Genomic DNA, 25,231 nt, shown 5'->3' on the forward strand with positions numbered 1-25,231 from the left:
CATCGCAGTCAGTAGAGTCTCAGGCAACTGGGACTCTACAACCACGGGTTGCCAGTTACGTCAGAAAAATGAAACCTAAAAGACCTCTGTATTTTGAATTTGAATGTAGTAACCGTTTTTGGCCACATTCTTACATATGGCACCTTTAAGAAAAGAATCCACTGAGATTTCTAAATTAGGGTCAACCTTTTATTAACGAATTACGGTCAACAAACAATATGGCGACCTAGCTCTTTGTCTCCCAGCCTGGGTCCCCAATGGCAACAAGGACCTAAACCCTTAACTTATATTATATAATAATAATTATTATATTATATTATATTATATGTAGCTTGTAATCAGATTGGAGTAAAATAATCTACAAGGGGTCCCATTTAAAAAAATACATTAAAATCACATTTCTATGTGATGTGTGTATGTCCTTTGCATCAGTTGCACTCCAACACATTATCAATTTAAAAAAGGCCTTGGGAAGATAATTTATTGTTGAACGTGGCATATGCATGCTAACTTTGATTTACTAATAAAGCCCAACTGGAAAAGATAAAATCGATCAACATTTCAAATAATTAACAATAAGTAATTAAAGAAAATGTCCCCTCATTTCTCATCCAACCTCATACATTTCCAAGTTAAAGAAAAATCCATTTGTGCAGTCGGTAATTTAGCAATGCATACGTTCTGTAAGAATTTTTAATTAGTAATATTTTTAGTGAACCACAGAAAACATGTTATCTTGAATACTTCAGGCCTTTTAATCAGTCAGCGACTCCTTAATGTTACTGTGACTGGACCAATGTCACATTTTGAGTGCATTAATCCTGTTAGCCTGTCCTGATTGCTCCAGTAAACATGCTTCAGATAAAAAAAAAAGACACCACAGATTACCTTGGGGGTTTCCGGATCAGTCGGTCTACATGAAGTCTTTGATATTGAGGTCATCCAGAGCGTTCCTCGGTGGTGGAGGCTTCCTGGGACTCTGGGCTGCTCCAGGAGACATCTGCACACACACATCCACCTTTAGCACCTACACTTATTTTGTTTTTAAGTGTAACTTAATTAAAAAAAAAAAATCAAATAATTACCGGTGCTCCAGGGGCTGCTGCTCCGGTGGCTGGGAATCCTGGCCTCACCATGGGCATCATGGGAGCTCCGGCCTTACACAGAGACAGACAAGAGAGCGAGAGACACAATAAGACAACAGCATCGTCCTCATTAGCAGGGCGTGGTGTCGCCTAAAGGGGGTTTATTGTCCGTCAGTGTCCAGTAATGTCCAGACGGATGGCTCATAGGAACATTACTAGACTGGACTTGGTGGTCTTACCATGCTGAAGCTGGGGTGATACCCCATAAAAGGAGGGACACCCATTGGTATTGGTATGGTCTAAACGTGGGGAGGGGAGGGAGAGGAGGAGTCGTGATGTTACAACACTACATTGAAGACGGACACACGTACACACACACTGCAGGACAACGTAGACACGCGGCAACAACACACACAATGTGAAAAACGTAACGGTAATGTATGAAGGGAAGATGGACAGACGAGCACACACACAAACAACCCTGACTTAACCCTGAGTTTCTATCATTTATTCACACATGCACAAAGAGTTGAAGCAGTAGTTTGCTGCAAGAGGCCTTAAGAATATCCTTAATATCCATATGCTGCATGATTATTGATGGTGGTGTGATTTCAGCTATGAGGAGGCAGAACCAGATGTCTTATCTGAATGATTTCAGGCATCGGAGAGGAAAAAAGAGAAGAAGAAGAAGAAGCTTTTTTCAAGCAAGTTTCTTAAGTTGGCACTATAATTTGCCACTTCATCACTCTCCAGTAGAAATTCCATGAATATAAAAAACGATTTATTCCTTGTTGTGTCATTTATAAACTAAATGTCTACTCACTACATGTGATCTGTTAAAGAGGTGTCATTTAGACAATGTCCACCAGAGTTTGCTCAAAGTTGACGCAAGTCTCCTTTCTTGTGTTTTTCCACACACATCTTTGTTTGGTTTTTTTCTAGCTCTGTGATTGGCTCTGGAACCTGGAGAGCCAGATGAAGGCAACGCTTTGTGACGCTGATGCTACAGGAAAACCCCTGTCAGTTGCTGCCATGCAGCTCCACTCCATGCTATAGGACACAGACAACATTTACCATGGGAGCACCCCAACTGGGGGGAGCTACCTGAGGGGCTGCTGCGGTTCCCATCGTGAGATCTGAGGGACGGAGACAAAGAGAGAGAGAGAGGTGATACAAAATCAGTGTTATCATTTTCCTGAGATAATCACAAGCACACAGTATATGATGCATTTAGTTCAACATTTTGAGGAAAACTCTTTCTTTCTGAGAGTTAGATGAGAAGAAGTTTTGTGCTAAGCCTGGAACTCAGGCCAAGAGATAATTAGTTTACTGCAGCATCAGGATTTTTAGCCAAGGGAAACAGGGAGATACATGATATAAAATGTGTACATTTGTTATAAAAGTGACTTTTAGTGCATTTTAAAATGTCGAATATGCTACATTAGCTTTTTTTTCCCCCTGTTCCTGCAGAATATGCTATTGTATTCTAAATCTATATTTGGTGCCGACACATGAGAGTAGCTTATCTTCTCAGCAAAAAAATCTCAAAATGTTAAACTACTATTTCTAAAAAAAAGTCTTGGTCAACACTAAATGTCTACTTACTACTCGCCATGTTAGCCATAGAGGTGTCAACATCGCCTGCTTGGGGAGTCATAGTGGGTTTCATGACGTCTCCTAGTCCGTCAAATACTACAGGAAGGGAAGGGGGGAGGGGGGCAAAAAGGGGGAGGAGTCAAGGAGAGACAGAGGGGAGGGAGATATTAGGATCGTTTAGTGCGAGCTATCCTCACACTCAGTGGCAGACCTCCATTCTACTGGGGATTACCATGACAACCAAAAGGTGTCTCCATGACAACAGAAGGAGGAGAGGATCACTGGAATGTGAACTGCTATGAAGAGTAAGTTGATATCACAGAATAGGACATCTAAAGGATTATTATCTTCAGTAATTAAGTCTCATCATATGTACAGTACATTATTAATACAATGCAGAATATTTATATAAGCGACTGTGACTGGAGTAACTATACATTTTGAATTTTTAAGTACAATTAAAAACAATTTTTTAAAATGTTGTCGATAAAATTGCAGGATTTGGGGTTTTATTGTACATATGCAGCAGAAATAAGGTCAAAAGCACTGCAGCTAAAATGCAGCCGGTGCTACAAAAGCACTAAACACATAATACTGCTACTTCACAGTCACTTTGTAACCATCGCACATGGCGGTGGCAGGGACAGTGCAGCTGAGAACTGCCTTACACACCACTGCAATGCAGCAGTGCACTGTGGGAAATTAGCGTGTTAAAGAGCAAGGAGACTCACCCAATCAAATGGCAGGAAGCAAGCAATGAGCCAGCCCAAGAGCCAGATGGAAAGAGAGAGAGTGAGAGAGGAAGAGAGAAAATAGAGAGAGGGGAATATATATATATAAAAAAGCATAGATACCAGAGAGAAAGAAAAATGCAGAGATGTTTTCAAGGAGCAAATGACAATGAAACGATGAGAGGTTTTTTGTGCAAATGATAAAGAGAAGGAAGGGGGAAAAAAGAGTTAAAGCCTTAAAGCAATAGTATAGCAGACTGTCACTTGTATAACATGGAAACCAATGGCACAGGACACAAGATGACCAGGAACCTGTGTTGCAAAGGTAACAGTTACCACGGTTACCATTTGAAACACTGGATGGAGATCCCCGACTAAAACCAGTGAGGCTATAGAAAAACAGGCGATGCAAGGAGCATGCCAACATGACCATATATGGACAAACCATAGATCCATAGGACTCAAAAACGACAAGCATTAACCATCACCAAATATAATAGAAACAGTAGCCACATGTTAAAAAAAAGAGTTAAATTAAAGATGTCAACACGTTGGCTCTTAAAAAAATAAATAAATAAAAATAAATAGACAACATCACAGCATGCATTTACGAATGAATTTACAATAATGTGGAGGTTTTTTTTGTTACCTGACATGAGCTCAGCACCGGGGGCAGCAGGAGCAGCAGCAGCTGCTGCTGATGCGTCTCCTCCTGTTGACTCTGCTAGGTCAACGCAACACAGACCAAACCCAACCATGCCAGGTCAGAGCAGGTCAAGCCATTTCCATCGCAGCATAAGGGCAAAGAAGGGGGGTAACAATCAGCCTCCAGCGTCACACTAGTAATGCCAAACAAAGTAGTAGAATTAGAGTCATTTAAAAAAAAACAAAAAAAAACAAATGTGGGCAACATTGCTGTTTGGAATTCATGCAAATCGCTCATCTGAGTGCCTTTCAGAGAAAGCATCCACATACATGTTCAAATGCACACTTCTTTTAATCACTTCAATATGCAAGAAAGAAAGAATCCATGAGCCAGATATGACTTGCACCTCATGACAAAGCTTCAGCCGCTTCGGAATATTTCCATCATCCACCCACAAAGGCGGCAATCAACAAGCTTAAAGCTGCAGTGCGTTACTTAAGGTGATTTATGTCGTTGTTGATTATGTTATTACTTTGCCTCTCTTTGGTCTCAATGTAGAGAATTAATGAAGCTGCATTGTTCATTTTGAAATGGGCTCCGTCAAGCAATACTATCAGACCTGACTGAGGGAGCGTTTGTGTGTATACACCTGCAGCACAGGGACAGGCCAGACCAAGAAGTGTTTTTAGAGCTACAACCTGTTTGTAGTTGGCTCACTTTACTCGCTCAATGTTGCTGTTTTTGTTGTTGTTGTTTTTTAAATCACTTCCTGTGTGCAGTGTGGTAATGTACCTGAACAACTTGACATCTTCAAACCTCCATACTGAGAAACACAGAGAGAGTCATGTGGAGCTTCAGCTCTCAGCACTGTGTGAACTCATTGGGCTACGCTTAGAATGTTAAAAGTTACACACTGCAATTTTAAACGAAAGAGCAGCGCGCAAATCTAATCCGCAGCGACAACCTCTGTAGTTTATAGATCACACACAACTCAAATGTTCCTTTTTATAATGTCATCCTCTCTTCTTCGACGGTGCTTTCGTGAACTCAGGAGAGCAGAGTGAGAGCAGGCGGTCATGCGAGTTACCCACCACCAAACAGGCTCATGATGGCTCCTGTGTCAGTATTGGATGGGGGGGCGGGGGAGATGAACACATCTGCTGTGGAGGGCAGGGTGGAGACGGTGGTTAGAACCCACTCATATGCACACACTGCACACAAATGCACAGCAAAATATGATTCATTGCAATGCACATTAATCAACTGCAAATGCAGTGCACGCAGCACATGCTGAAATGGGAGAGGAGGTCAGAGTGATTTAGTAAATGTTTCAGACAGCTCAATAGCTTTTAGCTGACCCATAAGAGAACAATCTCTTTTTTTTTTTTTTCTCTTCACTAATCAAAGCCAAGGACAAAGCTGGAAATAAAAATAAAAAAAAACAGACGGGGCAAGACAGGATATTAGAGAAGGATCACACACAAGATGGCAGACTGAGTGCAGTGGGGGGGTATACCTGCTGCAAACAAGTCAACACTGGGCGCAGGCTCTGCTTTGGTGAAACTCGTGTCTGGCATGGAATCAAAGAGATCTAACAAACACATGTGCACCCAGAGACAGGCAATATTACAAATCTCAATCATTGAAACACACAGCAGCCAGGATGAAATAAAAGAAGTCTTCAATAGGAGCACATTAGCCTAATAAAATCAGTAAAAAAGAAACCACGTGAATTTGGTAGCACACAGAACAAATCTCTCCCATTTACCGCTTAAAAGGTCAGTCGTAGGGTTGGTAGCGCTGGGGGCAATGGGAGGTGAAATGGTTGCAGTGGTGGTGATGGTGCTGAATGAAGAAGTGAAGAGCGGTGAAGGGGAAGGAGAGGGCAAGGACTGGGGCACCGCAGAGCTAAAACAGGCATCCAGGGAACTACCCGGGTTATTACTCTCCACGGTTATCATGCTGAAAAGGTCGACGCCTGACGACGCTGCGTTGGCGTTTCCCTCTGAGGAAGCAAAGGGGTCTTTAAGGAGGGAGGAAGTGGGGGGGGGGGGGGGGGTGACATATGAAGAGGGATTTGAAAATGTTAGACAGCAAATGTGATGGTTAAAAAAGAAGAAGCTCCTATATAAATGAAAGCTGGTGAGATGGAAATGAAAGCACATGAGGAATGAAATGAGGAGGAAAAAGGTGTCGTGGTTAAAAATAGCTGAAGATAAACGACTGAAGCAAGACCCCTCACAGTAGATAAACCCAATGAACAAAACTACCACAAGTAAAACCACCATCTGCTGCAGGCAACTGTCTCCATGACAAAAAAACCATAAATCTCACGATGCCAAAACATTAGAGGCAAGTAGAGCATTGTCCTCAATTACCATGGTAACAACAGGAGCACTGACCAGACCAGAGCCGCCCAGCAGTAATGCATCGGGAACAAAACCATGAGACAAAAACCTGATTGCAACTTCATACAAACAATAAGTGCACGTGTTCATAAAACACCTTAAAGTTTTAATTGCAAAGAAAATATGCAAATTAAGATGTGTTCCTCTGCAACCCACAGAGGATCAGGCTGTAACAAACAAACACGCACACACTCGAGTCAGTGGTGGAAAAGGCATCACGATCCTTTACTCAGCAACAAAGAGCAGCATGTTGTCACAATAAAAAAAAAACATTACTTTAACGCTGGTTCTGCATTGTGAAGTCTTGCTTAAGTGAAAGTGCAAATGTAGATTTATGTGAAATTTATGTGCCTCTATATTTTTAGGAATTACACTTGTTTGCTTCCTAATGGCCTGTAATTACAGTATTAACGTTTGCAGTGTTAACGTGGGCAGATTCCCCACTCCAATAATGATCTTTACTTCAGACAAAGCTTCGACAAAAGAGGGCCTACCTTCTCCAGCCAACGACCATGCATTTTGCCAAAATGGCTGCGGTGGTAGCTCTCCAGGAAATTATGCTGATGTAAGTTGAGTAAATTAACAGTTTACAAGCAGTTTAAAACCTTTTAGAGTCCTGCAAATGTGTACTTTACGGCTTCCTTCGCGCTATCATGTTTGTGGGTTGCGGCTGCAGCTGCTTGTTGAAAAAAAAAAAAAAAAAAAATCTGTACTTGCATGGCACTGTAAATCATTACATACACTAGACTTTGCAACTTTCCACCACTGACTCAAACACAAACACACACACACATACATACACACACTCAGACAGATTCTCAATCACCCACCAGCTCCAGCGTTGGTGGCTGGGGCAGATGTAGCTGCAGCCCCACCCTCAGGTGCTGCTGCTGCTGCTGCTGCTGCAGAGGCCTCAGTGGCAGGAGCAGGTGTTGCAAAGGCATCTGAGGTTCACGCAAACCGCCCCAGCAGCGGACAGAGGACGCCCAGAGAGACAGAGACAGAAAGAGAAGGAGAAAATAAGAAACATTTGGAGGGAAAAGACCGTTAAGAAAAATAAAGGCAAGATTGTAGTATTTAACCGGAGAGTAATAATCAGCATTCATTAATTTGTGACGTTAATGACTGACAGGTGAATAGACAAATGGGAATACAGGACAGGAGGCACTACAGCAAAGAACAGTCTAATGCAGTAATTAAGTTTTAAGTCTAGCACAGTGACAGCCGTCTGTGGTTGCAGAGTCATGTGACAGGGTTTGATACCATTGCTTTTCACTGAGGTCAAAGAAAAGCACGTCTGACGATCAAACACAGCACATGTGAAGAGTGATGTGCAAGCCGAACATGATGTGTGTGTGTGTGCGTGTGTGCGTGTGTGTGTGTGTGTGTGTGTGTGTGTGTGTGTGTGTGTGTGTGTGTGTGTGTGTGTGTGTGTGTGTGTGTGTGTGTGTGTGTGTGTGTGTGTCTGTGTGTGTGTGTGTGTGTATAAGATGTATGAGCTGTACCTGGTTGCATTATTTATACTATATATTATATACAAAAAACTTTACTTTCCTGGTATTCAGATTACTTCAACATTTAATGCCCTTTTCGCTCGCTCTTATTTTTTTTTTAAAAAAGGCCATTTTCCCCAAGGACATTTTTATTCTGTTGTAACTTTTTCAGCCAGTTTTGTAGCAGCTAGCTCCATTTGGCCCTTTTATGTGAAAAGAAGACACTAAAACATGAGCTACAGCTAAAACAATACAATAATAATCAATATGCCCACTACTATCCTGTTAGCCAACATGGTAGGAAGCATGCAGTCTGCTTGTTTGGCTCACAATTACTTTGGTTTTGTTGTTGCGCTAGTACCGGGAGCTAACTGTCTAATTTTGGGGAAGTTGGTTAAAAAGGTGAAGACGTCATAACTGTTCTCTTATTAACTTAAAAAAAAAAATCAGTATTTCATAATCTGTCTGATGTATTGATGTATTTGTCTTTGATGAGGCAACTTTGCTTCAAGGATACAAACAATATCAGTGATGAACCAGCAAAGTTCTGTCTGCATACTATCCGTGTCTGGACATGCATGTTTGTGTTCTCATATATAAGTATGATGGTTTTAGGGTTGAGCTTCCCAGAGTGATTCTTTCATAGAGAATTTTCTGGAAGCTCACTAACCTCCCAACAGATCCATATTGGCGGCACCAGGGGAGGTGGCAGCTGCTGTGCTAGTGGGAGGAGCTAGAGAGACCCCGGGTTCTGCCGCTGCAGGAGTGGGTGTCGCTGCTGCAGAGGAGGGGGCGGGCTCTGCTGTGAGGGTGGGTTCAGATAGCAAGGAGTCGCCCATTTCTGCGAGTACCAGCGGGGCGTTCAAAATCAATCCCAAATAAATCAACAAAAAAAAAAAATAACCGGTCGGGTCACCATTCAGATAGATTGAAAATCAAGCCAAAACAAAGGTCAAAGGTCAAATCAAACCCCCGTTAAGATCGGTTAGAAAAAACAAAACCAAATTTGAACCAAATTAATCATCATCCAACACCATCCAATAATAATTAACAAATGGGAAAAAAAAAAATTATAATAATCAACCAACAAAAATAGCCCCCGTTGAAAAAGAACAAAAACAGACAATGAGGTATGTGGAGGGAGGAGAAGGAGAGGCAGAGAGAAACAAAGACACTACTCAGCCTACAGAGAACAACTTCAGGACACAAACAGGAAGGTCGCCATGTCACATGACTAATACATTTAAGTCTAGTCTGGATTAGAACATTAGTGTGTTGAGGTCGCCTTAATAACAGATTACACAAACAGTGAATTAAGGTAAATTTAAGGCATTGTATCTGATCTACACTGGAAGTTGCAGAATGAAGCAAAGATGAGAGCGACACTCACCCGATCCAAGAAGGTCTTCGGAAGCAGAAAACGAGAGGACAGGGAGGATACATATTTTATTTATAACTTGTGTTGATTAGTGAAATGCAAATAGAGCTTGTTTGACATGAACGAGGGAGACTTACCTCCCCAAGATGTGGGGGCAGCTGATGGTGCTGAAGGGCCTGAGGAGGACAGAGGATCCAGATCCAACAGGGAACTGGGGGGGGGGGGGATTAGGCAGAAAGACATTTCAGATATTTGGCTTGACATAGAAAGATGATAGTGCACAAAGAGGGCAAAAAATAATCCCTCACTCTTCGGCTGGCTCAGGAGCAGAAGAGGGGGCGGCAGTAGCACCGGCGCTCTCCCCAGGAGGAGGCTGCAGTGCAGGGACAGCGTTTGAAGATTTGGCTGGAGTCGATGTTGGAGATACGTTGTTTGTCGGAGATCCCTGTAAGAGAGACAGTGAAGTGAAGTGGAGTCAGTGGTTTATCAGAGTGGAAAACCCATTAGGAAGGAAAAATAATGTCAAAATGTGTCTCTTACCTTTGTTGGTGACCTGAAAGATTGGAGGGAGGAGAAGAAAAAGATATGTGTTTGATTGTGATAATTGACAATGACATAAATGATCGCCATGACTGTAAAAGTCTAAAGAAATCAAACTGATATGAAAGACAGGGTGTATCTATCACGTGATCATATGAAAGGTTACATTCCAAAGTCGTATATTTTCATATCCAAAGAATACACACAGGTAATTCTAACTTAATCTGACTTTGGAACAAAACACTTCATATGCCAGGTCACATGGCATGTCAGGGTGTGACAGTACACATGTGGTGACTTCAGTCTTTTACAGCATTCAAACATGTGATCACACACATGTCCACATGTGGACCTGTAGCTTCAGTCACAGCGGTGCATACTACTACTACTAATAATAATAATAACATCTTTCACATGCAAATCACCTTCATAACGTAATTTACATGTGATGAATGTGTAAGCCGACGTTAGGGGAGGAGATGGAGCTAAATACATCTGCACACTTTGCTAAAAAGCTAGTAAACTAAAAAAAAACAAAAAAAAAAAAAACACACAATGCGTATGCTCACCCTTCACTGGTGATTCCAAAATGAACATAAAGGGGAATAAAAGAGAGGAAGTGTTAAAGGAAATTATAGAAATAGCAACCTGTCCAGGCCTCGTTTCAACATTTCTCTTCGTTATGTTAAATCTGTAATGAACCAATGATGATTTTCCTCAGTGTTGGCCTAGTTTATCTCTGGCTATAATGGTGAGAATAGGAAGCACTTGAAATAATGAAAATAATAACTGAAATAATAATTATAAGAAACTTTATTTAACATTCTCTTACCCCTTCTTTCCTCCCTTTGTATCCTCCAGACCGTTCATGTGTGTTTCCAGAGACTCCAAAATACTGCTGGGAGCCTGAATTAAAAAAAAAAAACAAAAAATCAAAAACCGTATTTAATAAATTGCCCCTTTCCACATTGTCTCCCGAGATACAGAAAAAAGAGATGAAAGATCATAAGATCTCACTGCATATACACACACACACAGAGAGAGAGATTTTTGCGTTTCATGTTTTTTGTCAAATAAAATCCGGAACAACAAAAGTGCCACTGCATTTTCGCGAAAACACACCACGCTGAGCAAGGACACGCCAAAGTGGTTTCTGTGGTTACCAGTTCCTCCTGAGGTTTAAAAGCACAGTCTTCATCATCTGAGTCCACTAGATCCACCACCACACCCGGGTGGAGACACTAGATTGAGGAGATGGTGGTTGAGACACACGGTTGCTTCAGTGTGTGTGTGTGTGTGTGTGTGTGTGTGTGTGTGTGTGTGTGTGTGTGTGTGTGTGTGACGTGGGATGGGATGGGATGGCAACATGTTCAACGTACTTAGAGAACAAAATGTCATGATACGATGTGCGTTTACTCACGTAGTTGATATCAGGAATGTCATTTTTGTCAACTCCAACTGTCTGTTGAGTGTAGAAAGAGTTACAACTCAGGATAACCATACTGTTTTTTGGGTTTTTTTCCCCCCACACATCATTATGGATGTAATAATGAGGGCTCTCTTACCTCAGCCAGCTTCATGAATTCCCCGATCTTCGTCACCCTAGTCAGAAACCTCTTATAGATCTCCAACGCCTCTTTACAGTCACTCTTCTTCATCTTGAAGTATTTCTCTATGTGAGGAACACAAAAGGGTTTGTTGACTGCGAATGGTTTAACAAGAAATGGTCAATGGACTCTCTGGATGGAAGGATGTCCCCTTTGGCTGTTATTGACTATGGAGACGTGTTGTCTTTGCATGATGGACTTGTGTGTGCCATGGGACACTGAGATTCATTACCACGTGTGGTCCCTTTACTCACCATTGTGTACCCTACTTTAAAGATAACTGGACATCTAAGTCACTGGTATGTGAAATTTGTAAAACCAAATTTTCTTTGTCTTTTAAGGAAACATGGAAGTCACAATCTCCAATCTATGGGTGCTCCTGTAATTTCTCATCCCCAACGTACGAGCTGAACTGGGCAAGAAAGCGTTTAGGTTTTTGGCACATAATACCTTGAACAATTTCCAATCTGAACTTAGCAGTGGATGTGTATGCTCTGGTGAAATTCTTGTGTGTTCATTTTGTTCATTTTATCTGTTGTTTGCGATATCTAGAAAATTCCAAAACTACGGGGCTGGTGATCTGTCCAGTGTGTGACCCCACCTTTCGCTCTAAATCAGCTGAGATTGGAATATGGATGGATGGATACCGGAAAGCAGAGAATTGGAGCTTTGCAGCCGTATACTTGTAATTGCACTAACTATAAGGACTTCTGCAGAACAACCATCCAATCACAGGCAAGATTCACTAACGCGTCACACAATTGTGATGTCAGCTTCTCTGTAGCGTAATTCCTAAACAGTTGAATAACTGCTAGAAAGTCAAAGTTACCTGAAAAGCAGCATTTTTTTTTGACAATTCTACAGCCATAAAATCTAAATAAATCCAGGCGGCCTGAATATCATGATGGAAAAATGTCTACTGACCTAATAAATTGATGATGCCGTCGTTGTAGGAAGCAAACAGTTTGACCAGGTCCTTGAAGAGAATCAAAAATGCAGCGTTGATGATCCCGTTGTTCAGCTCCTTGGGATGAACCTGAGAGGAGAAAGAGCCCGGTCTTGTAATGCAGATGAGTAAAAATAAAAGTAGAAGCTAGAAATAGGGAAATCAGACTCACATCAAACTCCAGGAGTGTGTCAATCTGAGTCTGCAGAACAGGCATGCCTTTCAACAGCTTCTCAGTGGTCATGGTCCTCATCACGCCCTCAGCACTGAGGCGACACAACAGAAAAGAAGACTAGATATTCCACAGAGTCATTGGGATATAACTCAGCACAGTAAATGATAAATAAACAGTGAAGTCTTTGACCAGAGACAGGTTAACGTACCCCTTCTTGACTCTGGTGAAGTCAAAGGCCATCTGGCGGTAGGCGAACGCTTTCTCATTCAAGTATCGTCCATACCGTCTGATGAACGTGGACATGTCGTAGCCTAAATGGAGAAATAAATGTATCAGCGAAGACAGATTGCACTCATTTCTTATTCATTTAGGTTTTAATTGAAAACATGCCTCTGTACTAGTTTGCATGTTCTCCCCATGTGTGTGCGTGAGTTTTCTCCTCCCACAGTCCATGCAATATGTGGATTTGGCAAATTGGACACTCTAAAATGACCGTAGCTGTGAGTGCGAGATGGTTGTTTGTCTCTATATGTGTCCCTGTGATGGACTAGTCTGTCCAGGGTGTACCCCACCCTGACACAGCAGGATAAAGCAGTAGAAGATGGATGGAAGGATGTCCGTATATGAGAGTGTGCACAGGGTAGATGTGTGTGTGTGTGTGTGTCAGTAATTTGTGTCATTCCCGTTATATTCCAGATGGCTCTTTTTGTGTGTATCTCTTCCTGTTTATGTGTGCATTGCCAGATAATGAGAACGCCGAGCGCTGTGCCATTAATCTCATCTGGAGAACAGATGATCTACGCACAATGCACATAATTATTTGTACACCCGCACAGAGAGAGAGAGGGACATGAATAAACACACCGAATTACCAGACGCACGGTGGACGTTCTTACCGTGAGAGCCAGTTTTGTCGATGAAATTGCTGAGGTTGAACAAGGAGGTCCTGGAAGCCAAATACTGAATGAACCTCTGAGAAAAGGGGGACAGAAAACACAGTCAAGTGTCTTGTACCTATTAAAAACAGCGCTGAGCACTGCAACACAACATAATGCATGTTAACAGGTTGTTTTACTCCTTACATCATATTATAGTTCGCAGTGTTAATCGGATTCTACTGGCAGCTGCTCTAACGCTGGACATTGTGGTGTAAGAGCGTATGTGACAAGCACCACATCAACCTTTACCACAGCACTCAGAGGACTAATTCCAGCCCTGGCCTCAGTTTACTGCTAACCCAATTCATTACACAAATGAACTCTGTAATCAACTGTCTAATATGGCTGAATTAAAACTGAATGGTCAGACTTTAACCGCGTTTTGCGCTTCACGACTTCGGCCTTTACGCCACTTGCTAACCTCATTGCCGTGGACACACATGTGATGACTGGTGACGAGGGCCTTGAAGACGACCACCCAGCTGGCGTTGGTGGATCGCTCGAATAGTGTGTCAGCCATCTGAGGAATGTTCACGTTGGTGGTGTTGGTGGCTGACACCAGGTCTGCAAAGTGCACAGTCACAAAGACAGATTAGTGGTGAGTGGCTGGTTAGGGACGTGTCAAACGGACAGAAATGGTTAGTTTATCCTCAGACCTGCGTGTGCACATCATTTTCCGAAGCTGTGATTAAACTTTGATGAAGTGTGAGAGCTAAATGTTCTGCCCTGGACACCCATTAGGATATGAAGCCATGAGCCAAAAGACGCAGACACAAAATTAGAAAGAGCACTCAGAGAGCACAAACCTCCTGCCAAGGCCACTCAGTTTCCCACAACATCAATACAAACAAATGCATAATTGCCATCAATATCCTGAATCCAGATTCTCACCTAAATCTATCTATTTTTTTTTTCTTTTTAGGACCATAGCTTTCAACCGTAGGAAATCTCTTTAGAATATGTTCCTAACTTTCTGAGTTATTCTGCTCTCAAACAAACAATCAAATGCTGCCAAAATGCTGTCATTTCATTTTCCTAGTTGCCAGTGCAGATACAGTCACATTTTTATTTTAATTATTTAAGATCTCTTCTTCCAGGGTGATGAAGATGGCAAAATAGTAACAGAGACAAAACAATTTCAGATTTAAAACTCATCACAGCTATATATAATATAAAAGCTAAGAGGAAGTATGATAAAGTGCATACAGGCCATGCCAACAAGGTCCTTAATCTGAATCTGTGATGTACGGTATGTACATTTAATTGAGGAATTGCCCAGAGATTTAAGTTTCCTTTGTGTTTCTAAAGCTGCATCACTGATGATGTGGCCTAACAAGGGCACGGCTGAGTGTATTCAGGGAGAAATGCAGCAATTATTGGCAGACACCTCCAATAATGGAATATGAAGAAGGCCGTCATATTGAAAAGACCTTGCCTTGTCACGCGCAGGTACAGTAGATACTGATCTGTAACCAGCTTCACAATGACCAAAGGATGTCACTAAGAAAGAGAGAATGAGAGAAAGAACAGACACAGAGTCTGCTGCTCAGAACCAGTCATGTTGACTTGAATGTGTAAGAAATGAGGAGGAGGATTTTAACCTGTGAGAGTGTTCAAGGTCATAAAATGGCAGCAAGCTGGGAGTGTTAGGGTGGTTGGGGGGGGGGGGGTGTTGTAAACAGATTATTACTAATCACTAGTTGTAGTCTGTGTGTGGTGGGCTGCCTGCAGCGCACACACACACTACATAATTATCATCCTCTTCTTTCACCACCTGTGTCACACAGCAGCATTATTGTATATATGCATTTTGTAACCAGTATTTTTATTTTTTTAATTAGATTACTCATAGATGCATAGATAGTGAGTAAAATCAAACGAAACATGTTTTTTAACAGTAAGGATGCTATTTATTTGATGAACTGATCTCTTTACATCTCCTGACCTATTTTTTTTCTTTCTGCAGCTGAACCATACGTACAGATTGACCGTGATAATAACAGGCGCACAGCTGCGGCCCTGTCGACGCCTGTTGCTTATTGTGAATGAGGAGCAATGCATGATGACTGCAGTGGCTCTTCTCGTTGTTGCTGTCATGTTACACCTATGCTATAATACCTATAATGCTAACAATGTAGTTGTGAAAATCGTGTGTATGTGATGAATATGCGTATGTGTTTGTGTCTAATGAGGATTGGCCGAGCTAAATAAAGACTCTTATCGTAATCCATGACTCACAGCAGAGGTTTAAGAATGGACTACAAGGCCCTGTTGTGCATATTTTTGTGTAACTTTAGCTGCAGCCACGAATTCATCCAATGTATGTTATCGCATAGATGAATTTAACAAACTGTAGACCCACAATTTTCATCTGACCCCATTGTGGACCCAATTTTTGTTGGCTTCAAATTTGTAACACAAGCCCTCCAGTAGCTACTCTTTTCATTAGATACACACAACTACACAAACATATGATATGAATATGATATCCATTAAAGATAATGAGAAATCTCAGGGGATCTATTTCCTGTGTGCACTGTGGGCCACGTTTTACAAGAAAAGCGGCATAGAAGCCAACATAAAACGATATGGAAACATTCTTAATTTTCCCTGGTATTCTGTCCTGAGCCAACATTTCTGAAAACACTGTGTTTTTGTTTGGTTAAATAACTATATCGATTGTCTCTGCACTCTAGAGATGACAGGCCTGTCCTCTTCCTTTTCAGAATCCCTCTCTTTTATTACACTGCAGTCGCCTGAAACTCTCAATCTGTTGACATGGCAACTGCAACGCACTGCCACAACACACACACACACACACACACACACACACACACACACACACACACACACACACACACACACACACACACACACACACACACACACACACACACAATCACCCCATTTACCCCAAGGGTTAGAGACTCTGTGTCACTTTGATAAAGGGATAAACACAACAGGTTGTATCTACTGTCGAATAAATCAAACACGCTGGACGGTGTCTTATCATGAGGGTGCGTTTTACTTGTCAATTTCAGTGATTACTGTAGTTACATAACCTACACTTCTTAATTTGTTACTAAATCCAGTCTAATCTATATCAGCACATATAAAATACATGATCGTGTGATGTTTTTCAGTTCTTTTTTGGAGGATGGGAATTTCCTCATTCAAGGGAAGCACAGTGGCCTACATAGAGGGAGCTTATTGAAGTGCCCTAGAAATGGATACAGCATCGACTATCTTAACTAAAACCCTTAAGGAAGCCTGTCTTCATAGGCTTCTCTACAACTTATCATTTTGGACTGGCTCAGACATCAAAAAAGAAGTCACACAAGATTTTTTTTTTTTTTTTTTTTTTTTTTTACATGTCAGCACTGTCTGGGGGTGACAAGTGATCTATTCTGGGTCATGCCAGTTCTGCAGTAGCTGCACCAGTGCAAATTTGTACTGTTTTGAAGACATCCACAGACAGAGAACGGCACAAACAAGATGAAAGCAGTGGCCGCAGGCGCATTTTGGCATTAGCATTGTCACCTTTGGCTGCGTAAATAATGCAGGGCAGTCTTTGGCTGATTATTAAATTATTCAGCAGGGGAGCGGATCACAAGATATAAGGTCCCAGCCCAAGACGCAGCACCAGACCTGCCCAGTGACCAAAGCCAGACAGACATAGACAAATCAGGAGACGCCGAAGCAGCTCGACTGCCTCACACCATCTGTATTCAGCGCCGTGCCACTGCTTTGGTCTGACTCAATGTCTGTGGTAAATGACAGTGATTAATCGTGACTTGTCATAAGGTGGAACCTGCTGTCATGTGTAGTGGTGTCAATAAAGCTGTGAGGTTTGATACATTTATCTGGCTGTGATTACACGATCCATGAGCCCACTGGCCTATATATGTACAGAGTTAAAGGTGCAGTGTGTAAGACCTGGTGACATCTAATAGGTGAGGCTGCACATTGTAACAATGGGGGACTCCTCTGCTCGCAACTTCCTTTGCTAACGTTGCTCTTCATTGTTTTTCATAGATGTGCTCTGCTAGAAACATGGCAGCACAAGATGGCAGCCTCTGTGAAGCAACACCCTGGCCTAAGGTACATATAAAAGTCTTATTTGAATACAAACACTTAAAAAAATCACACATGTGGCTACTTCTGCCAATAAACCCTCCTGAAAGTCACACTAGACATTTAAACACAAATGAATCTGTTTGTTTGTCAGTGAGGCAGCATCTTGGTGTAAATATTTGATTTTCTAAAATAATTTACAACACTGCTTAGCCGGATTTGCAGGCGTTCTAGATGTGATGTATTATCTCCCTACCCATCTGTCTTCCACCCTCAATCTCTCCAAGTCTCCATCATATTTGCTGGAGGCAGACACACACTGGGGTCATCACAATGGTTGCATGAATTCATTATGGCACCGCACCCATTCAACCAATGGGAATTAACAAGTGACTGGTAATAATAGCTCTTACGCTTGTGATGGCATGTGGCCCTGCCCTGTGTGAGGAGTGTACAGTGTGAGTCTGTGTGTGTGCATGCATACACGGTGTATATGTGGCCCTGTTGGTCCATTATACAGTCGGAGAGGAATGGCAGCACTTACAGTCCAGGTGCTTCTTCTTCGGCGGCATCACCTCATGAGTGGTGGCTTTACAGACAGCGCGGGCCATATCTGATCCCGTTAGCTGGTATTGCGCAGCGGCGATGCGATCCGTGAGCGTTTGCCCCGACATTTTCTCTCCACCGAATCGACCAGCTCAGGAAAACGGGGAGGGGGGGTGGGGGTGGTGTCTCTCAACCACGATACGATGTCAAATACTTGAATCCCGGGTGGTTCTGTGACCGGATCTGGTGCTTTTCTCCTCCCCACCAGACTGATACAGGCCTGTGACCTTCTGTGTGGGCGTAAAACACACACACACACACACATACACACACACGCTCAGCTCAAATGATTCTATAAGTGTAATAGTGTAAATGAAATCACGCGTGATAATATGTGCGATGACATGAGCAGGACTTACGCGAGGTTGACAATCTCCCCCCACGGCTTGTTCCGTTACAGGTTCGGCGCGGTCAGTTCAGCACCTTGGACAGCTCAAGCCACCCGCTTATGTAACAGTGGACTGGCGATGAAAGCTGTTCGCTCAGCCCGCAGCAATTATTTCTGAAATAGACCAATGAAAAAATGCTGCAGAGCGATGCAAATATGTTTCAGTATAATAACGGAATGTAGCCTGGTCAAATATCCTGTTTGGAGCGGGCATCAGATTTGCCTTTGCTTCCACATTAGTGCATTAAAAAAAAAAAAAAAAAAAGCTTTCAAAATTATTATTCCACGGTTTGCAGACAACAGTGTTTCTTTTCTCTGTGGTCGCCTCAGACAGCGAGGAAAAAATAATGCGCACAGCTCCCAGGTGGTGTCGCAAACACTGCGCAGCGCAAGATGCTGAGGAAGAGGAAAGGAAGAGGACAGAAGGGAATTTCCTTTTTTTCTGCTTCCGCCCACCCCCCTCCTGTCGATAGTGTATTTGTCCTATCTATACGACCATCTCAGTCTCCTCCCCCCTCCCGGCGGCTTCTTCTTGGACAGGGTTGGATGACACACGTCGCATCCCACGATTCTTAAAGGGGAGTCGACACGAGAGAGAGGAGGAGGGGGGGTTTCACTGGGTCGCACGGGTTTGCACGCACGGGAAGAGCAGATCTCTTTATGTTGAAACGATTTCAGCTGGGACGCCTATTCACGGCTCACAAAGTGCACTAGAGTGGGACCAAACCAGCTGTGTGGGGGGATATTTTTCATTCACACTAATAAAACATAACCTTTTTGTATTGTTATTTTTTTTTTTTAAATCTATTTTAAATGGATAAAACCCCACAAAGGTTTAAATGTGATTCACTTTAATACATTGTCTGAATAGTCACGTGTCATTTATTTATTTATTTTTCTTGGACACATCCCTGAACTACAACATCCCCGCTTGGGGGAGCGCGCGTGCGTAACTGCGTCACATGACGTAACCCGGAACTTACATTCAAAGCCACGTCGTCAATGGGCGAGTAGTGCAATAAGAAGAAGGCTTTTTAACTGATAGCAGCAGTAAGAGCTCTAACTTTCACTTTCTGCGCGTGTGTGTTATCAACCTCTTCTCGTTTGTTTACGTTTGTCGCTCATATTGTCGCTCTGCTTGTTCTTTTTAGTGGGAGAGTTTATTGAAGTTTATCTTTACAGCACAACGACAGACTGTCGTTCAGCTGTCACTGAACTTTTACTCCGCTAGCCTTTTCCTTTGCATTTTTTGTTTTAATGTTTAGCACGTGTTTTTAGACTGAACTACAGTGTCTGTCTTTTTGTGTTATGTAGTGGTTACTTAGTATGTATTCTAGAATGGAAGATACATGTTTAAGTAGCTCTCTCTCGCTCGCTCTTGTCTTTCTTTGGGCGTGCATACACCAACACTCCCAGGAACTTTAAATTCTCCAGGAACTCATACAGATGACATGCTCTGTAATGCTTCTACTGTCATGATTTCCAAATGTGCAGAGTAACCTTTGATTTGCTGTCGGTGTCTCCATGAAAGATCAACTTTCTACACACACAATTTATTCCAGCTCTGTTGTTTTACGTTTGGCATTTGGATTAGAAGCTACGGAAGCTAAAAATGCAGGTTTTTACCAGTAACATGAATCAATAACTTCAGGTTTAAGAGAACCAAGGTCGTGCTATTCAAGTGTACGTGTAGATCTCACTTAATACACTTGACTAACCTGAAGAAACAGTTTTGTTCTGAAAAAAATGTATACACGTTTTAAATATTTTCTGGATTTTATCTAATGAGGTGATTGAGAACAGATTACACTGTGTGGTAGGACTGAGCGGTTTTTGAATCAATATCTTATTGTGACAGGAATTGCGATATCAGATTGAATGTTAATTCATTGTTCTCATTTTTATTGAAAATCCCATTTTGGCTTTATTAAATATTGTGCTTCCTCCAATTTCCAAAATGCAGTAGGCTGAATTGAATAAATTTCGATTAATTCTTCAGCCCTATACTGCATGGTCATTGTAGCGTTGCTAAAACAACAAATCTAAAGGTTTTCTAGCACTCTTTAGACCCGGGTTTGTGTCCTGGTTGGAACAAGGCCCTTTCATGCATAGCGTTTTCATGTTCTTCCCAAAGCAGCATGTTTGTGTCTCCCTGGTGAACTCCTGTTTTGAGGTTTACTGAAAGACCTGATTGTTTCCTCACCCATTGACTGGTCTGTTCTTCATATCTTTGTGATGTGTTCTAGTAATGGCCCAGTTCCAAGAAGTATCAAAGCAGTCCAGTCAGCACCCGAAGCCTGTTGGGTTGGTTTTGCAGTATGGCACAGCTGGCTTTAGAACCAACGCCAAACATCTGGACCACATCATGTACAGGATGGGACTAATGGCCACGCTCCGCTCCAAGAAAACCAAAGCAACCATCGGGGTCATGGTCACTGCATCACACAATCCAGAGGTAAAAAAAATCTGTTTGTTAACAAACTTCCTGTGAAGCCAGTGTTTTAAGCTTCAACATAAACACATTTTAATAATAACTTGGCATATAGGAGGACAATGGCGTGAAGCTCATTGACCCCATGGGAGAAATGGTGACACCAACGTGGGAGTGCTACGCCACCCAGCTGGCCAACGCAGAACAGGACGATTTACTCACTGCTCTGAAAGACATTATCGAGAAGGAGGCCATAGACATGAGCCAGGAGGCCAATGTATTTGTGGGCAAGGACACCAGGTAAATGATTTTAGTTTGATCTGTTTTTTGATTCTTCTCCCAGAATATGTTTACCTCTTAGAATAGTTCATCTTAACTGTGCAAACATACAAGTCTACAGAAGTTTTAGCTCTACTTGACTTTTAAACTGTGGGAATCTTGAGAGTTAGCACAGTGAGTGGTCTTAAACCTGCATGTAAGTCTCACTTTAATCATTCTCATTTCTCAAATGAAATATTTGTCATTTAATTACAGGAGCAGCAGTGCCAGGCTTTCACAGGCAGTGCTGGATGGAGTGACTGCTCTCGGTGGTCACACCAAAGGTAAGGTTAATTTAACTAGAATCATAATCATATAATATAGCTTTTTTCTGTCTCACCACTGTCTGGTTCTCTCCATGTGTCCTTCCAGATTATGGTTTGGTGACGACCCCACAGCTCCACTACATGGTTTGCTGTCAGAACACACAGGGTAAATATGGAGAGGCCACTGTGGAAGGATACTACAACAAACTCTGCCAGGCTTTCATTCAGCTTACCAAGAATGTGAGAACACAGAGCGTGTCATTAAGTTGCGACTTAATGATGGCACAGTTATTCTTTTCCCTCGAGTGTGTGTTGTAACATAGTTCGTCTATCTCTAACTCCTCCCCGTGGTAGGCGTCCAACTGCACAGATGACCAGAAGCACCTCTGCGTGGACGGTGCCAATGGCATTGGAGCTCTGAAGGTGCGTGAGCTGGAGAGTCGCCTGAAGAACGAACTGCAGATTTCTCTCTTCAACGACGGGAGCAAAGGAAAGCTCAACCACCAGTGTGGGGCCGACTTTGTAAAAGTGCAACAGAAACCTCCAACAGGTAAGACATATACTGAAGTTATAACACTTATGACCACAGGGTCTTTATCTGTCAATTACAATATACTGTTTTCAAGCTTTGGGTTTAGATTCACAGTATTTGCCCAGGAAATTAGATTATTTGGCTGACATTTGCATCTAGACTGCAGTAGTGTCATTATCTGTAGTTTCTGTTCAAAAAAGTAAAAGTACCTCATCAAAGAATGTTGGAAAGAGGCTATTTTTAATCTACCATTTCTCTGTTTGCCGCCTGTAAAGGTGTAGAGATTAATCCAGGGGAGCGTTGTTGTTCCTATGATGGAGACGCTGACAGAATAGTTTATTACTACTTGGACTCTGAGGGACAGTTTCACATGCTGGATGGAGACAAGATAGCTACTCTCATCAGCACTTTCCTCAAGGAGTTGCTCACACAGGTACTCTCACACTAGCATGATTACATTTGACTTGCACATGCACACATGCACGACTCTTATTCATTTCTTTGTGGACACACAGGCTGGTTTAGACTTGAAGATAGCCGTGGTGCAAACCGCGTATGCTAACGGCAGCTCAACACATTATCTGGAGAATACGATGAAGGTGAGAGAACACATACAATGTCTGCTATTTCTATATGTATGTGAAGGTTTACGCCCGTGTATTCTGTTGTCACTGCTTTAGGTAATAGTGAGATGTACTAAAACTGGAGTGAAGCACCTTCACCATGCAGCCCAGGAATTTGACATTGGTGTGTACTTTGAAGCCAATGGCCATGGGACTGTGAGTATATCAGACACTACTAATCTATTTTCTGCTATCTTGTGTCATGGCTTGATTATTTATTTAGTTGTCTTTTTTTTTGTTTGATAAGTGTCGAGGCGTCTATCAAAGAGTGTTTGCATTGTTCTTTAGGTGTTGTTCAGTCAGACGGCTGAAGAGAAAATTCAGCAGCTCACACAGGACACCAACGCCAAGGACGAGAGCAAGAGGGCAGCTCTGCTGCTGCAGAACACTGTCAACGTCATCAACCAGGTAGTTACACCACCGACACACACACACACACACACAAACACTGCACCATGTATCCGTCATGTATATGATCATTCATTTTAATCTTCTAAAGACTGTAGGTGATGCAATTTCCGATATGCTGCTGATTGAAGCTATATTAGCCATCAAGGGTATGACTGTCCAGCAGTGGGATGTGATCTACAGTGACCTGCCAAACAGGCAGCTTAAAGTCAAGGTACTCATTTTATTGTTTTTTATTTTATTGTTTATTGTGTGTGATATTTTGTGTGTAGGAAATCAAAATGAATCTTTGAAATCATAATCAAAAACAAAACAGATATAATATTGTTATTTTTATTGTAAAAATGTTCCTCGATTCATATCAAAGCCTTATCTCTGTCCATCCTTAAATAACATTTTAAAGGATTTCCTCTGGATATTGTTTTTATTGCAGTTTTAAAGTTGTAGTTTGACTTGAAGCACATCAGCAACAAATGACACTGTCTCTAAGCACCAGTCATCCAACTCAATTACCTTAAAATAACAGCCTCTATATCATTTAGAATGGTGCATCTTTTGCTTCCACTCTTAACCTCTGGCCATGCTCTGTGAGTTTGAGTGAGTGGGTAGGAACAAGAACTGTCCAACTTAATGACAGTCAGGGACTCAAGCTGTCAGAATCAACTGAACTATGGTCTATTAAAAAACTTAGAAGCCATCAGATATCTGCTCATTGTGACATGTTTGCTACTGTGTTATTCTCTGTGTCCGCTCCGCCCAACTACATTGTGCATATTCAGTTCATCCACATTTGCATTTGTGTGTGATTTATTTTAATTTCTTTCCTGCAGGTGTCAGACCGCAGAGTGATAGACACGACAGATGCAGAGAGAAGGGCAGTGACTCCAGAGGGACTGCAGGAGGCCATCGACAGTTTAGTGAAGAAGCACAAACAGGCCCGCTCCTTCGTGCGACCCTCCGGCACCGAGGACGTGGTCAGGGTTTATGCTGAGGCACAAACACAGGTAATTAATCCCCGTGCTCGTTTTGATTTCAGTTTAGAAACAAAATTTTAAAAAACAGCCAATAGGAACATATTGTGAGAGATGTTGCTCACGATATTCGATTTGCGTTTCAGGAGAGTGCTGATGCCCTCGCACATGAAGTCAGCCTCGCAGTTTATCGCCTTGCAGGGGGAGTAGGAGATGAACCCAAACCATTGCACTAGGAACTAGGGGTGCAACAGTTCAACAAGCACACGGTTCGGTTTGTATTGCGGTTTTCGGTCGCGGTTTTTGGTTTGGTTCGGTTTTTATTTTTTTGCACATTTAGGAGAAGGAAAACATTTGAAATTTTCACAGTCTCGTATTTTGTTTTGTACAAAAAAAACAAGACATGAGACATGACTCAGGAATACTTTGACCAGTTTTCACAACATAAAGAGCAACATAAATTCAGTCAGTAGAGGCATTACATGTAAATAACAAAAAAAAAAAGCCACGCTGTTTATGGTTTCATACCTAACAAAATACGTCCAGTATGGACAGATTTTTCACTCAATACACTGTATATTCTGTCTTTATTGGCTTTACTTGAACTGCATGTGAAATTGCAGCTCTGCTAATCTCCTTAAATGTTTGGCTCTGAACAGCCCAACAGCTTTCTTTTTGTCTCCTTTTCTTTTTGCTGCCACAGTCTATGTTAATGGTAAAGTAGTAAACAAAAATGGCACGGCACTGTCTTCGTCTCCTTCGGTGTTCATGGCCACTCATTTTGCGGAAGCGTGTGACGCTGAGAGATGTTTCATTAGGTCGCAATTGCTTGACACCGACTTGGAGAAGCACTTTTGTCCAGGGCATAATGTGCATTTAACGTATACATTCTTTCCTTTTAATTTAATTTAATTTACGGAAAAGTCATGGCTATACTTCCAGTTAAAGACGTCTGCTTTAGGATTAACCGAGCTCACCGTTCCTGACGTTGATCATTTAGTGTCGTTGCGTGTGCGACTATGCCTGCTTTTGTTTGTGTGTCAACATCACCCGCCCAACTCTGCCTCTGAT

At 42.1% G+C, this 25,231-nt stretch overlaps 2 protein-coding genes across 2 annotated transcripts; one reads left to right on the forward strand and one right to left on the reverse strand.

Annotated features, from left to right (window-relative positions):
• Window positions 1–913: 913 nt before the first annotated feature.
• On the reverse strand, window positions 914–18,291 carry LOC310935003 (clathrin coat assembly protein AP180-like; the record flags this gene model as incomplete). Its single annotated transcript, XM_083898828.1, has 20 exons — window positions 914–1,000; window positions 1,086–1,157; window positions 1,310–1,378; window positions 2,160–2,221; window positions 2,691–2,777; window positions 4,062–4,133; window positions 7,297–7,410; window positions 8,630–8,800; window positions 9,475–9,548; window positions 9,646–9,782; window positions 9,878–9,890; window positions 10,710–10,783; window positions 11,298–11,339; window positions 11,443–11,549; window positions 12,409–12,520; window positions 12,603–12,696; window positions 12,814–12,916; window positions 13,502–13,577; window positions 13,965–14,107; window positions 18,162–18,291. The coding sequence occupies 20 exons, from the start codon at window positions 18,289–18,291 to the stop codon at window positions 914–916; spliced, it is 1,839 nt and encodes a 612-aa protein (XP_083754954.1).
• A 1,323-nt stretch (window positions 18,292–19,614) lies between these two features.
• Window positions 19,615–24,954, forward strand: pgm3 (phosphoglucomutase 3). Its single transcript, XM_083898908.1, has 13 exons — window positions 19,615–19,661; window positions 20,858–21,066; window positions 21,158–21,342; window positions 21,577–21,644; window positions 21,733–21,866; window positions 21,981–22,176; window positions 22,434–22,591; window positions 22,674–22,757; window positions 22,839–22,937; window positions 23,070–23,189; window positions 23,281–23,403; window positions 24,020–24,193; window positions 24,307–24,954. Exons 2-13 carry the CDS (start codon window positions 20,860–20,862, stop codon window positions 24,394–24,396), a joined length of 1,638 nt encoding a protein of 545 aa, XP_083755034.1. The 5' UTR covers window positions 19,615–19,661; window positions 20,858–20,859; the 3' UTR covers window positions 24,397–24,954.
• Window positions 24,955–25,231: the final 277 nt, after the last annotated feature.

Source organism: Microchirus variegatus (assembly GCF_963457635.1).
Source record: "Microchirus variegatus genome assembly, chromosome: 12".
NCBI lineage: Eukaryota > Metazoa > Chordata > Actinopteri > Pleuronectiformes > Soleidae > Microchirus > Microchirus variegatus.